The sequence below is a fragment of the Trichosurus vulpecula genome, chromosome 2 (genome assembly GCF_011100635.1).
Source record: "Trichosurus vulpecula isolate mTriVul1 chromosome 2, mTriVul1.pri, whole genome shotgun sequence".
Lineage (NCBI taxonomy): Eukaryota > Metazoa > Chordata > Mammalia > Diprotodontia > Phalangeridae > Trichosurus > Trichosurus vulpecula.
The window spans coordinates 359,182,580-359,196,852 of record NC_050574.1 but is presented as its reverse complement, the minus strand read 5'-3'; the positions used below and the strand labels follow the sequence as shown (position 1 = coordinate 359,196,852).

General features: G+C 38.8%; 1 protein-coding gene across 1 annotated transcript; it reads right to left on the bottom strand.

Annotated features, from left to right (window-relative positions):
• Positions 1–13,433: 13,433 nt before the first annotated feature.
• On the bottom strand, positions 13,434–13,956 carry LOC118839133 (40S ribosomal protein S19-like). The gene has a single exon (XM_036746576.1). It carries the CDS (start codon positions 13,909–13,911, stop codon positions 13,474–13,476), a length of 438 nt encoding a protein of 145 aa, XP_036602471.1. The 5' UTR covers positions 13,912–13,956; the 3' UTR covers positions 13,434–13,473.
• Positions 13,957–14,273: the final 317 nt, after the last annotated feature.

Sequence of the window (14,273 nt, the reverse complement as noted above, 5' to 3'; positions counted from 1 at the left end):
TGGGACTGGAAAAATATCTCTCCTTATTTCTATCTCCTAGAATCACTTCAAGTGTCCTGTCCTATAAGAAGGTTGACATTACTAGTGCCTTTGCCCACCCTTCAAATACTTTGTATATAGGTTGAAGTTAACTTTGTACATACACATGCTGTTATTTTTTTTTCCTTCTAACAGAATGTAAGCCCTTTGAAGGCAAAGATTTTTAATTTTTTTTTATTATTATTGATCTATTTTTTTTAAATTATTGCTATCACTAATGACATATATATATATGTATATATATATATATGTATATATGTATATATATAGGATTTATTATACAATAGGAATTTAATAAATGCTTATGAATAAATGATTAATTAAAAAATAATAACTTTATGGGTTTGTAACAGAAATTGCCATAAATCAGCTGAATTGACCATTCAGTTGCTTTTAAAACCTTTTTAAGGCAACACAAAGTATCAGATTATCCATTCTTAATATAATGTTTCTCCATGTGTAGATACTACCATAGCCTGCAGAAAAGTGGTGGTTTTTCTTTTTTTTATGTTTCTGTTAAACACATTAATGATAATGTGATCTCTACACACTGTTAGCAAATTGGCAAAATTCAATAATTGTAAAATATTTAACCTCTCAAATCTAAAAGTATGTACATGTAATATTAGTTTATAAAAATTCTGTGAAGCATATCTGAATGATTTTCATGGAAAAATCAATTGCAAAATTACATAAGTTTAAATGTTTTGGTAAATTGTACAATATGCCTGATGAAATGGAAAGAGTTCAGGATACTTGATTCTGCTATTTACAGAATGAACTTGAGAAAGCTGACTCATTTACTGAGTCATAGTTTACACAGTTATACATGTAATATTTGTCCTAAAGCCCATTGGTGTAAGCCTCTCTCCTTATTGGTAGAGGTGAAGGCCCCACCCTCAGTGAGTATAGGTTAGGAGTTGGCAAGAGGTAATACCTTCAGATTTCAGGCAGTCTTACTTTGGTGACCCTTACACTGTGATTCATAGTTTGGGACTATCCAAGTGAAAGTCATTTTAAAGCATAGCCAGTAGACTTGGAGCTTAGAGAGAGATGAACTGTACTGCAGAATACTGAAGAAAAAGACTGGGAAGAGATGAGATAAGTTTCCATCATGTCACTATTCCCAGTTTGTTACTCTAAAGACTTTGGAGAGTATTCCTTTTTGTTGAGATCCAGGACATTGTCCCTTGGTTAAGCTGACTTATCCTACTCCCAATGGGAGAGCTTCTTCATTCTGTATTGTCTGCTACATATTCTCCTATACCTATACTTTCTCTAGGGCAGCTAGGTGGTTCACTGGCTAGAGCATTGGCCATGGAGTCAGGAGCATCTGAGTTCAAATGTGGCCTCAGACACTTATTAGCTGTGTGGCCCTGGGCAAGTAGCCTACCCTTGTTTGTTTCCGTTTCCTCATCTATAAAATGAACTGAAGAAGGAAATGGAAATACTTTAGTATCTTTGTCCAAAAAACTCTAAATGGGGGCATGAAGAATTAGATATGACTGAACAGCAATGCTTTTTCCTGATTTCTGTTTTACTTTGATTTAGACAAATGGATTCTTTGCTATCTGTGTTCTTTGCAGCATTGGCATTTATTGGGAAAAGCATAAAGTCTTGGATAGTGTGAAAGCCGGAAGTGTGAAAGGCATCAAACATTGAACGGAACCCAGTCACATCCCCTGGATGAACAATCTTTAAGGGAAAAGATATATTTTAACTTGGTACTCCCTCCACTCTCTCTGAGGACATCAGGGTACTGACCTCCAACCCCAACTTCTGGATTCCCTTCCTGGCAAGAATGAAAGTCTCCCTTGGAGAATTGGGTGGGGGTGGAGAAAAGGCTAGAAATGTCCATTCTCACTCCTGTAGAGTCACAAAACAACAGCCCCTTGTCCCTGTCCTTCTGGGGTTCCCTCCATATCTCTACACATGGATGTTGTGTCTATAGGAATATAAATTTTGGTCACTTATATTTGGTAAGATAATTGTTCAGGAGGGCTTGATTGATTTGTTTTTTCCTAAAAGCTGGAATGAATTTAGTTTCTATTCTGTAATTCAGTATGTTTTCTCAAAATTAGACCAAAACTTTTCAAGTGCAGCTACTTAAACATACCTTTAAGTCTAAATCTCCACTGGCTTATGCTGAATAGCTAATAAAAGCCCCAAAATTAAGTCTTTGTAAGTCTCATTGCTCAGGCTTTGATGGCTTGAAATGAGTGTAAATAGGAATTGGGTTTACCAAAAACTTAGTTTACATTTTGTATATGTAAACTAACAATTTTCCTGGAGAAACTTGGAGGAGTTTTTCTTCCCGGGCTGATATTTTTGTGCTGATGAAACTTTAGGCGGTTTTTTGTCTCAATTCTTACCTAGTCCTTAGTGATTGAATGGGCATTGCCTCTGGCAAAACAAACTGTGGCCTGGAAAAGCCTCTTGATTTTTAAAGAAAGTTTTGGCATTTCCTTGTGACCAGTTTTATTTCAGAAATGGAATTTTGTCTTCCTATTCTGGGAAACACTTTTGTTTACTTTGTTTTTCTTTTGTTTTTCTCTTCATGGGGAGTAGCATTTTTTTAGGGCTACCATTTTTTTTTCTTCTTGGTTATGTCCTGGAATGTTTTACAATGTAATGTCAATTCTTTTACTGGTATTTTGGTTGAGTAACAAATTTTTCCTGTCTTGGTTGCATCTTCCTCTCATACAATTGCCACACTTACTGAAATGGTACATTTCTTAAAAGTTTGAACCTTACAGAATGTGTAATTACTTGTTGATACATGAAAATTCATTGGTAATGTCTGATGATTTGAATTTATGGTTTTTTTTTTTATTTTTCTGTACTGTTCTCTTTCTTAAGCATGGTATATCCAACAGACTGTTGCTGCTGCACTATTTTACACTTGTTAATTATGTTAATATTTTTTATTTACATGGGCATACAGCACAATCTCTAGAAGAGAAGAGAGACAAGGTAATTGAGTTTTATCTTGCCCAAACCTTAAGAATGAGGACATTTTAAGAATAAAGGAGAAGTAAAAGGCTTTCTATTCATAGAATACTGAAACTAGAAACTAGGTATCACAATTAAATTCAAGAACTCTTATGAGTAAAGTGGAGGCCTCACCCTCTGTGGTCTATAGATATCATATGCCAAAAGCTTGCATTTTCTGTGGACATGAACCTTATCTGCCAGACTGTGAGACTTGAGTTGGACCAGTAAGAGTGCACCTGAGACACTTTGCCTATGAGGCAAAGTGATGAGACTGTCAGATATGTCAGATGCTCACTCTGAACAAAGAATAATACCCATTGCGAAGCCAGGAAAGTTCTCATTTTATTTTAGCCCATTATTCTGCATTCCTAGTGAATGGGTACCTCCTGAATGGAGAGTATACTTGCTCAGACAAATGTAACTCTCTTTATGTTGTTCCCAATTCGAATTTCTCCCCTTCCTCTCCATAGGCTAGATATAACATCCTGAACTGCCCACTTCTTGCCCCCCTCAAAGAGCTCATTAAGAATACCTACAAGCTTCTAACTTTTTACCTGAACAGAAGTCTTGTTGTACCTATAAACACAATGTATGGGTCATAGAGTCAAGGGAAGACTTTACCTGGCAAGAATATATACACACTGCAGTTCAGATGTATGAGGTGGGGGTAGGGAGCAGATCAGAAGGACCCTATGCTAAATTTGTCTCTAATACTGTGCAGCACAATGGAGAAAAGCCTTTTGAGATCCTCCTCAAGGTAGAGCAACCTGCAAAGAGACTGATATAGATAGGTGCAGAAAATCCTGAGAGTAGAGGAAAAATTACTCAGCAGAGACTGTTTCAGGGTTTGTAAATGACCCTCATGCAGCTCGTGGCATCGGAGAAGTGTAAAAACAAAAACCATTGCCAGCATTGTCCAAGGTGAAACAGGTGGCCTTGAGCTTCAAGCATCAATATAATCTATGGGGCTCAGCCACACTTGGATGGGGTCCTCCCTTACTGGACATAGCAACAAAGCAGAATAACTGAGCACCATTCACAAAACCTGATAAAATCAGATAAAAGATAGAGTGTGCAATCCCATTCACTGTTGCTGTTGTTTTGTTGATTAAGCCTTGTCTTGATCCCATTTGGGGTTTTTATGGTGGAGATACTGGAGCAATTTGTCACTTCCTTCTCAAGTTCATTTTACAGGTGAAGAAACTGAGGCAAAAAGGTTAAATTCCTTGCCCAGGATATGGGAAAAAATAGGAGGAATTCTGTTTCCATAGGATTAAAACACCCACTTTTGTAGGGTTGATAACAGAAGTGATAACAGAATTTAAGTCAGAGGTGACTGCTTCTAGTCAGAGGTATGACCTATCACAACAAGACTTCTGTTCAGGTAAAAAGTTAGAAGCTTGTAGGTATTCTTTTTTTTTTAAATTTAAATTTATTTATTTAACATATTTGGTTTTCAACATTGATTTTCACAACAGTTTGGATTACAAATTTTCTCCCCATTTCTACCCTCCCCCCCACTCCAAGATGGCATATATTCTGGTTGCCCTGTTCCCCAGTCAGCCCTCCCCTCTATCACCGCCCTCCCCTCTCATCCCCTTTTTCCTTCCTTTCTTGTAGGGCAAGATAGATTTCTATGCCCCATTGCCTGTGTATCTTATTTTCTAGTTGCATGCAAAAACTTTTTTTTTGAACATCTGTTTTTAAAACTTTGAGTTCCAAATTCTCTCCCCTCTTCCCTTCCCACCCACCCTCCTAAAGAAGTCGAGCAATTCAACCTAGGCCGCACGTATATCATTATGTATAACCCTTCCACAATACTCATGTTGTGAAAGGCTAACTACATTTTGCTCCTTGCCAACCCATCCCGCTTTATTGAATTTTCTCCCTTGACCCTGTCCCCTTTCCAAAGTGTTTGTTTTTGACTACCTCCACCCCCATCAGCCAAATAGATCCCAAAAAGAAATCTCCTAGGAATATTGTCATCAAATTCCAGAGCTCCCAGATCAAGGAGAAAATACTGTAAGCAGCCAGAAAGAAGCAATTTGAGTATTGTGGAAACCCAATCAGAATTACCCAAGATCTGGCAGCTTCTACATTAAGAGATCGAAGGGCTTGGAATGCGATATTCCAGAAGTAAATGGAGCTAGGATTAAACCTAGAATCACCTACCCAGCAAAACTGAGTATCATGTTCCAAGGCAAAATATGGATTTTCAATAAAATAGAGGACTTTCAAGCATTCTCAGTGAAAAGACCAGAACTGAATAGAAAATTTGACTTTCAAACACAAGAATCAAGAGAAGCATGAAAAAGTAATCAGGTAATGGAAATTGCAAGGGACTTACTAAAGTTGAACTGTTTTGTTTACATTCCTACATGGAAAGATGATGAGTATGATTCATGAGACCTCAGTATTAGGGTAGTTGAAGGGAATATGCATATATATGTGTTTATGTATATGTATATATATATAAGTGAATGTGTATGTATGTATGTATGTATGTATCTATGTGTATATGTATGCATGTGTATGTATGTATATATATATATGTGTGTGTTTATATATATATATATATATATATATATATATATATATATACACATATATATGTAAAAGAGAGAGAGCAGACAAAGAGTGAGTTGAAGATGAAGGGAGAGCAACATACTGAAAGAGGAAGATAGAGAGAGATAGAATGGGGTGAGTGAATCTAGCTCTCATCAGATTTGGCCTGAGGAGGGAATACCATACATACTCAGTGGGGTATCTTACCCCACAGGAAAGAAGAGGGAGGAAGATAAAAAATAAAAGGGGGGGGGATGATGGAGGGGAGGGCAGATGATGGTGGAGGTAATCAAACAAACACTTTTCATGCTTCTCTTGATTCAAATTGTTTCTTTCTGGCTGCTTGCAGTATTTTCTCCTTGATCTGGGAGCTCTGGAATTTGGCGACAATATTCCTGGGAGATTTCTTTTTGGGATCTATTTGAGGAGGCGATCGATGGATTCTTTCAATTTCTATTTTGCCCTGTGGCTCTAGAATATCAGGGCAATTCTCCTTGATAATTTCTTGAAAGATGATATCTAGGCTCTTGTTTTGATCATGGCTTTCAGGTAGTCCAATAATTTTTAAATTATCTCTCCTGGATCTATTTTCCAGGTCAGTGGTTTTTCCAAGGATATAATTCACATTGTCTTCCATTTTTTCATTCCTTTGGTTCTGTTTTATAATATCCTGATTGCTCATAAAGTCACTAGCTTCCACTTGCTCCAATCTAATTTTTAAAGTAGTATTTTCTTCAGTGGTCTTTTGGACCTCCTTTTCCATTTGGCTAATTCTGCCTTTCAAGGCATTCTTCCCCTCATTGGCTTTTTGGAGCTCTTTTGCCATTTGAGTTAGTCTATTTTTTAAGGTGTTGTTTTCTTCAGTGTATTTTTCAGTATTTTTTTGGGTCTCCTTTAGCAAGTCATTGACTTGTTTTTCATGGTTTTCTCGCATCCTTCTCATTTCACTTCCCAATTTTTCCTCTACTTCTCTAACTTGCTTTTCCAAATCCTTTTTGAGCTCTTCCATGGCCTGGCACCAGTTCATGTTTTTCTTGGAGGCTGTTGTTGTAGGCTCTTGCACTTTATGGACTTCTTTAGGCTGTATGTTTTGGTCTTCTTTGTCAGCAAAGAAAGATTGCAAAGTCTGAGACTGAATCTCGGTGCGTTTTCGCTGCCTGGCCATATTCCCAGCCAACTTGACCTTTGAGTTTTTCATTGGGGTATGACTGCTTGTAGACTAAAGAGTTCTATGTTCTATGTTTGGGGGGGGGAGGTGCCAGCTCTGCCACACCAGCACTGCTCCTTCTCCAACCCCCAACCCGAACTGGGCTTAGATCTTCAGCAGGCTGTGCACTCCTGCTCTGATCTGCCACTTAATTCCTCCCACCAGGTGGGCCTGGAGCCGGAAGAAACAACAGCTGTAGCTGCCCCACCTCCGCTGCCCCCGGGGCTGGAACCCGAACCACGAACTCGTTCTACTCCCTCAGCTTTTCCCACTAACCTTCTCTGCAGTCTTTGGTGTTTGTAAATCGAGGGGTCTGGTGACTGCAGCAGCTCACATATTCAGGGTGCCAGGGGCCCCTCCGCCTGGCATCTAGTCTGGATGTTCCACACCTCTCAGGCTGGGCTCTGCTCCACTCCATTCACAGCTCCCAGCTCCCAGCTCCGTGTGGGATAGACCTCACCCAGAGACCATCCAGCCTGTCCTGGGCTGGAGCCCTGCTTCCCTCTGCTGTTCTGTGGGTTCTGCCATTCTAGAATTAGTTCAGAGCCATTTTTTATAGGTTTTTGGAGGGGCTCGGTACAGAGCTCACTCCAGTCCCTGCTTACCAGCTGCCATCTTGGCTCCGCCCTATCGCATGTAGGTATTCTTAATGAGCTGTATGAGGGGGGGCAAGAAGTGGGCAGTTCAGGATGTTACACCTAGCCTATAGAGAGCAAGCATACTCTCCATTCAGGAGGTACCCATTCAGTACAAATGCAAAATAATGGGCTAAAATAAAATGAGAGCTTTCCCAGCTTCACAATGAGTATTATTCTTTGTTTAGAGTGAGCATATTTCTCACAAGGGTAACACCGTAAGCATCAAAAGTCAAATTTGAAGTCCAGTCTTCCTGATTCTGACTTTAGAACTGGCACTCTATCTGCTGTGCCACCTATCCACCCATTTACTTTGGAGAACACCAAAGGAATGTTAGGCATGAAAGCCTAACATATGACGAAGATAATGCTACCTACATCATTCAAGGGACTCACAACTTAAGTACTAGCTCTGGCGTGGGAGCAGAGAGATCAGTCAGTGACAAGAAAATTAAGCTTATTAAAGCATTCACTAGGCTAAGTTATGATGTTCCCATTAAACCTGTATAAAAGTATAAAAATAGATAGATACATAGATAGATAGATAGATATAGATACAAATATAGATAGATGTACATGAATAGATATAGATATATAGATATATACATACACATACACACATACACATGCACATGTATATGTATATGTGTGCATATATACGTGTGTGTGTGTGTCTAGGAAATAATGCTAGAGGTTGCTTATGTAAAAAGTCCCTTCCATTTAATTTCATTTTTAATCCTCTACATATGAATTATTACATGTTTAAAAATATGTGTTTTCATTTTGCTCTTATGTTCATTTGAATGTATTTTGTGCCACGTTCATGCTCTAACTATATCTGCCTGCTTATCGTTTCATGTATAAACTACTGTTGCACCTAAATTGAAGCCCACCATTAAGCCCACCATGAATCCCCTTTATATTTTTGTCTTTGTCTCTGCCCTATACCCTGAAATTGCTTGAAACAGCTTAAGGCATAATTCTGGGTGTTACCCAAGGCTAGTCTCCTGACCTCCCCTTTCCTTATGATTCAGCATTCTGTATATTCTCTCTATAACAGCACCATGTGCAAGGATCAGTTGTTAGGGTAAGGTATGGGTTTATTTTTGGAGGCGCCCCCCAGTTACCAAATAGCCCCACACCCTGGTATATGGTGCAGCTATTCTGATGACTAAGCCAGGTCCCCCCCTGCCCCCACTCAGACCAAAGATTGAGTAGGGGTTACTTTCTAGGAAATTCCACCTCGTACCATCCACCCATTCTAGGAAATGGACCACCCTGTGTCACAGGATGGTCGTGCCCCTGAGGGTCACCCATTCTAGGAAGAAACTTCTTGTTTCTCCCTCTGGCAAGAATGAAAGGCTCCTTTGGAGAAGTAGGCTGTGGAGGTGGAAGAGGCTAGATATCTCTATTTTGGCTCCTTTCAAGCCAAACATACATGATAGCTGCCCTCGGTGTATGTGGAGCCTCATTACACATGTAGGGCCCACAGACCTATTCTTAAAGAAAATGAACAATATCATATGCCACATCAACCTCAGTGTAGAATGCATTTTTGATAATGTTAAATATTGTAGAAATGTGAGTTGTTCTGATTATGGTGTTGATTATCACTCCAGTTATTCAAGGATTCATAAATTTCTTTATATGAGTACTGAGGCAGAAAACAAATCCACCATACTTAGTTCAAAATCTTCATTAGTGCCTATGATAATGGTGTCACTCAGTGGCACTTTTCTGATAATGAGGCTTTCTGATCTGAGCCTGGCTCATCCCCAGTGAGAGATGAGGGGTTCATTAGTGGTCCTCAACTTGAAGCCTTTTGCAGTGGGATAGAACTTACCCAAGATTGATTTGCCTTAGTTCAAGATTCATACCAAGATGAGGCATTGAAGTAAAACTTGTGGATGATTTTTATTATTCGTATTCTCATTTGCACAATCGTGATCATCTTCATCACTGTTATATCTTTTTTTTGTTGTTGTGATAATATAAAAATAATCTGAGGACAAGTCATTATATTTTATAACTTCTTGGGAAAATAACTTTCCGTATTTAAATTATAGCATTGAAATATAAATTCCTTTAATGTAAACTCATTATAAACTTCTTTAAGACAACCAAAATTGCAAATAAGTCAAAACCATTGAACATTACCTATTTTTTCCCCACTTGATCTTGATATTTTCCTAGCATCTATATGAATCAGTGGATAAAAAACTGGACCTGAAGTCAGGAAGGCTTGAGTTAAAATCTGATCCTAGTTATATTATCACTAAGCAAGTCATTTTAATTTCCATCTGCCTCAATCTCCTCAATTACAAAACGGAGATAATAATAGTATTACCTCATAAGATTTTTGTGAGTGACCCCTGATATATAATAAGTTCCTAATAAATGCTTATTTCCTTCCCCTTTTCCTATATTTTCAAAGTTTTTCATTGTGTTGTTTAGAGATTATACTTTGAGTATAGTGATACCAGTTTCAAAGGTTTTTTTTTTTCCCATAAATATGTATGAATCAATATTATGTATGTTAAATTGGGGACAATAGTTTTGCTGTTGCTATTATTTTTTTGTAATCAATAATATAATGTTCTCATGTTTCCAGTGGGATCCCAGGAAAAGTCACTATCCTATTACTTCTCTACATTTAATTTCTATTGAGTTATGCATTGATGTATTGAAGAGCATTTGTTTTTAATTTTTAGTTTATAACATTCAGTTACGCAGGTTTTGGGTTTCCAAAATCTCTCCCTCCTTCTTCTCCTACCCGTCCCCCATCCCCACCAAGATGGCATGTAACCCAATGTAGGCTCTACATGACCTTCACATTAAACTTATTCACATAATAGTCAAGGTGTAAAGAGGAATTAAAACCAATGGAATGAATCATGAGAGAGGAGAAACCAAAATACAAAGAAAGAAAAAAAAGAGAACAAATAGCCTCAGTCTGCATTCAGACTCCATAATTCAGACTTCCCTGGATGTGGATAGCTTTTTCCATCATGAGTCTTTTGGAGCTGTCTTTGAACCTTGTCTTGATGAGAGGAGTAAACTCTATCAAAGTTAGTCTTTATAGAGACCATGTGACTATAATTGTGGATAATGATCTCTTGGTTCTTCTCCCCTCAGTCAGCATCAGTTCATATGAGTCTTTCCAGGTTATACTAAAGTCCATCTGTTCCTCATTTCCTATAGCACAAGAGTATTTCATTACATTCATATACCACAACTTTTTTTTACATAAGTATTATATATTTAAAAGGAACAGCAAGTTGTACATAATAAATTTGCAGTTTCATATACAATCATCTTTTTTCCCCTATTCTACTGTGTTATGCAAATGCTTTTTTTATTTCTTAAGTTCAGAATAAAATAAATATATTTTTTAATTTAGTGAGAAAGAATTCTTTGTCAATTCTTTTTTTTATATACATTTCATTTAATATTTTAGTTTTCAAAATTGATTTCCGCAAGATTATGAATTACAAATTTTCTCCCCATTTCTGTGCTCCCCCACATTCCAAGATGGCTTATATTCTGATTGCCTCTTTCTCCAGTCAGCTGTCCCCTCTTTCACCCCATGCCCCCCCCAGATCCCCTTTCCCCTTACTTTCTTGTAGGGCAGGATAGATTTCTATGTCCCATTCCATATATATCTAGTTTCCCAAATGCATCAAAAAATAATTTTTAAGTATCTGCTATTAAAACTTTGGGTTCCAAATTCTCTCCCCTATTCCCTTCCCACCCACTCTCCCTAGGAAGGCAAGCAATTCAACATAGATGACACAAGTATCATTATGCAAAACACTTCCACAACAATCATGTTGTGAAAGGCTAACTATATTTCCTTCCATCTTATCCTGTCCCCCTTTATTCAATTTTCTCCCTTTACCATGTCCCTTTGCAAATGTGTTTTGTTTGGATTGCCTCCTCCCTCTATCTGCCCTCCCTTCTATCATCATCCCTTTTTATTCCCTTCCCCTTGCTTTCCTGTGGGGTAAGATACACAATTGAGTGTGTATGTTATTCCCTCCTCATTCTCTTTCTTGTTCACCTTTTCATGCTTCTCTTGATTCTAGTATTTGAAAGTCAATTTTTGTATTCATCTCTGGTCTTTTCATTGAGAAAGCTTGAAAGTCCTCTATTTTATTGAAAATCCATATTTACCAAGGCGCACGCTGGGTAGGTGATTCTTGGTTTTAATCCTAGCTCCTTTGACCTCTGGAATATCATATCCCAAGCCCTTTGATTCCTTAATATAGAAGCTGCTAGATCTTGTGTTAATCTGATAGTATTTCCACAGTATTCAAATTGTTTCTTTCTGGCTTCTTGCAGTATTTTCTCCTTGCCTGGAAACTCTGGAATTTTGCAAAACTATTCCTAGGAGTTTTCTTTTTAGGATCTTTTCAAGAGGTGATCCGTGGATTCTTTCAATTTCTATTTTACCCTGTGGCTCCAGAATATTAAAGCAGTTTTGCTCGATAGTTTCTTGAAATATGATGTCTAGGCTCTTTTTTTCATCATGGCTTTCAGGTAGTAAAATAATTTTTTAAATTTTCTCTCTTGGATCTCTTCTGCAGGTCAGTGGTTTCTCCAATGAGATATTTCACATTGTCTTCTATTTTTTTCATTCCTTTGATTCTGTTTTATGATATCTTTATTTCTCATAAAATCATTAGCTTCCGCTTGCTCCAATCTAATTTTAAGGTGGTATTTTCTTCAGTGGTCTTTTGGACCTCCTTTTTCATTTGGGTAATTCTGCCTTTCTAGGTTTTCTTCTCCTCGTTGGCTTTTTGGAGCTCTTTTGACACTTGGGTTAGTCTATTCTTTAAAGTGTAGTTTTTTCAGTATTTTTGTGGTCTCCTTTAGCAAGCTTTTGACTTGTTTTTCATGGTTTTCTTGCATCACTCTCATTTCTCTTCTCAATCTTTTCTCTGCTTCTCTTACTTGCTTTTCCAAGTCCTTTTTGAGCTCTTCCATGGCCTGAGCCCAACACATATCTTTCTTGGAGGCTTTTTATGTAGGCTATTTGACTTTGTTGACTTCTTCTGAGTGCATCTTTGGATCTTCTTTGTTACCAAAAAAAGATTCTAAGGTCTGATTCTGAATTTGAGTGTATTTTCACTGCCTGTTTGTGTTCTTAGCCAAATACTTGACCCTTGAGCTTTTTTTGTCAGATTATGACTGCTTGTAGAGTAGAGAGTACTTTGTCCCAAGCTTTAGAGGGCTTGTGCTGCTGTTTTCAGAGCTATTTCTACCCAGCAAGCTTTGCCACACCAGTTCTTTTCCTTCCCCAAGAACTGCCAACCAGGACTGTGACCCAGATCCAATCAGGGCAAAGCAGGCTCTTCACTCCCTCTCTGATCTGCCTCTTCATTCATCTCATAGTTTGGGCCTGATTTTGCAAGCTGGAGCACTGGAAGCAGCCACAGTGCTACACCACCTTGGCCACACCAAGGACTGGGGCTGACAGCACACTCCTCTCACTCCGATCCAGCAGTTTTTCCACTCACCTGCTCTATTGTCTTTGGTGTTTGTGGGTTCAGAAGCCAGACTCAGTTCAATGATTCAGGACCTTACCACCTGTTCTACCTGGCTCCAGATCTGATTGGTCCCAGCTCAGCCCAAACTGTGCTGTGCTGCTTTCCTGGCACCATGTGATAGACCCTTCCCAGTGACCATCCAGGCTGGAGACCTGCTTTCCCCTTCTATTTCATTGGTTCTGCTGATCTAGAATTTGTTCAGAGGCATTTTTACAGGTGTTTGGAAGGACCCAGGGGAGAGAATATGAGAATCCCTGCTTTACAGCCCCTGTCTTGGCTCTGTCCCCCTTTCTACTCTTTTTAATAAGAATGGATGTTGTATTTTACAAAAGCTTTCTGTGTAAATATTGATATAATCATATGGGTTCTGCTAGTTTTGTTGTTGATATGATCAATTATGCTCATAGTTTTCCTAATATTCAAGCACCCTTGCATTTTTTTTTAAGAACAAGGCAATTTATTAATGAATCTGGTCTAGTTTGTCTTAATGTTTCTTGTTGGCAGCTGCCACCTGTCCGGCAATTCTGTCCAGGTCTCTCTGTCCCTGAGGTGTCAGCTTCAGGCCCCCATCCTGGTCCTTTTCCACCATCTTGAGGCCTTCCAAGGCTTGCAGGACCCTCCGGGCCACGCTCTTGGAGCCCCTGCTGAAGTGACTGGGCATGACCCCGTTGCGCTGGCACCCCCCGTAGATCTTGGTCATGGATCCTACGCCGGCCCCGCCTCGGAGGTAAAGGTGCCAGGCCGTGGAGGCAGCCCGGGTGTAGAACCAGTTCTCGTCGTAGGGCGCCAGCTCCTTATGTTTGGCCAACTTGACCGTGTCCACCCATTTGGGGACTTTCAGCTTCCCTGACTTTTTCAGAAAGGCGGCCAGGGCCCGGACGAACTCCTGCTGGTTCACGTCCTTCACCGTGACTCCGGGCATCGTGCGGGCTCCGCGCAGCCAGCCAGGGGAAAGGGAGAAACGGGGCTTCCCCCACCCTTGCATTTCTGGAATAAATCCTGCCTGGTCATATTGTATTATTCTCATGATAAGTTGCTGCAGTCTTTTTGCACATATATATACATATATATATATATATATATGTATGTGTATATATATATATATATATATATATATATATACATATATATACATATATATATATATACATATATATGTATTTGAATCAATATTCATCACAGAAATTGGTCTATAATTTTCTTTCTCTGTTCTGAATCTTCCTGGTTTAGGTATCAGTACAATATTTGTGTCACAAAAAGAACTTTTAGGATGCCTTCTTTTGT

Bases quoted from the DNA above. Each gene is read 5' to 3' on its own strand.
- LOC118839133 (XM_036746576.1), bottom strand. From the start codon at position 13,911: ATGCCCGGAGTCACGGTGAAGGACGTGAACCAGCAGGAGTTCGTCCGG.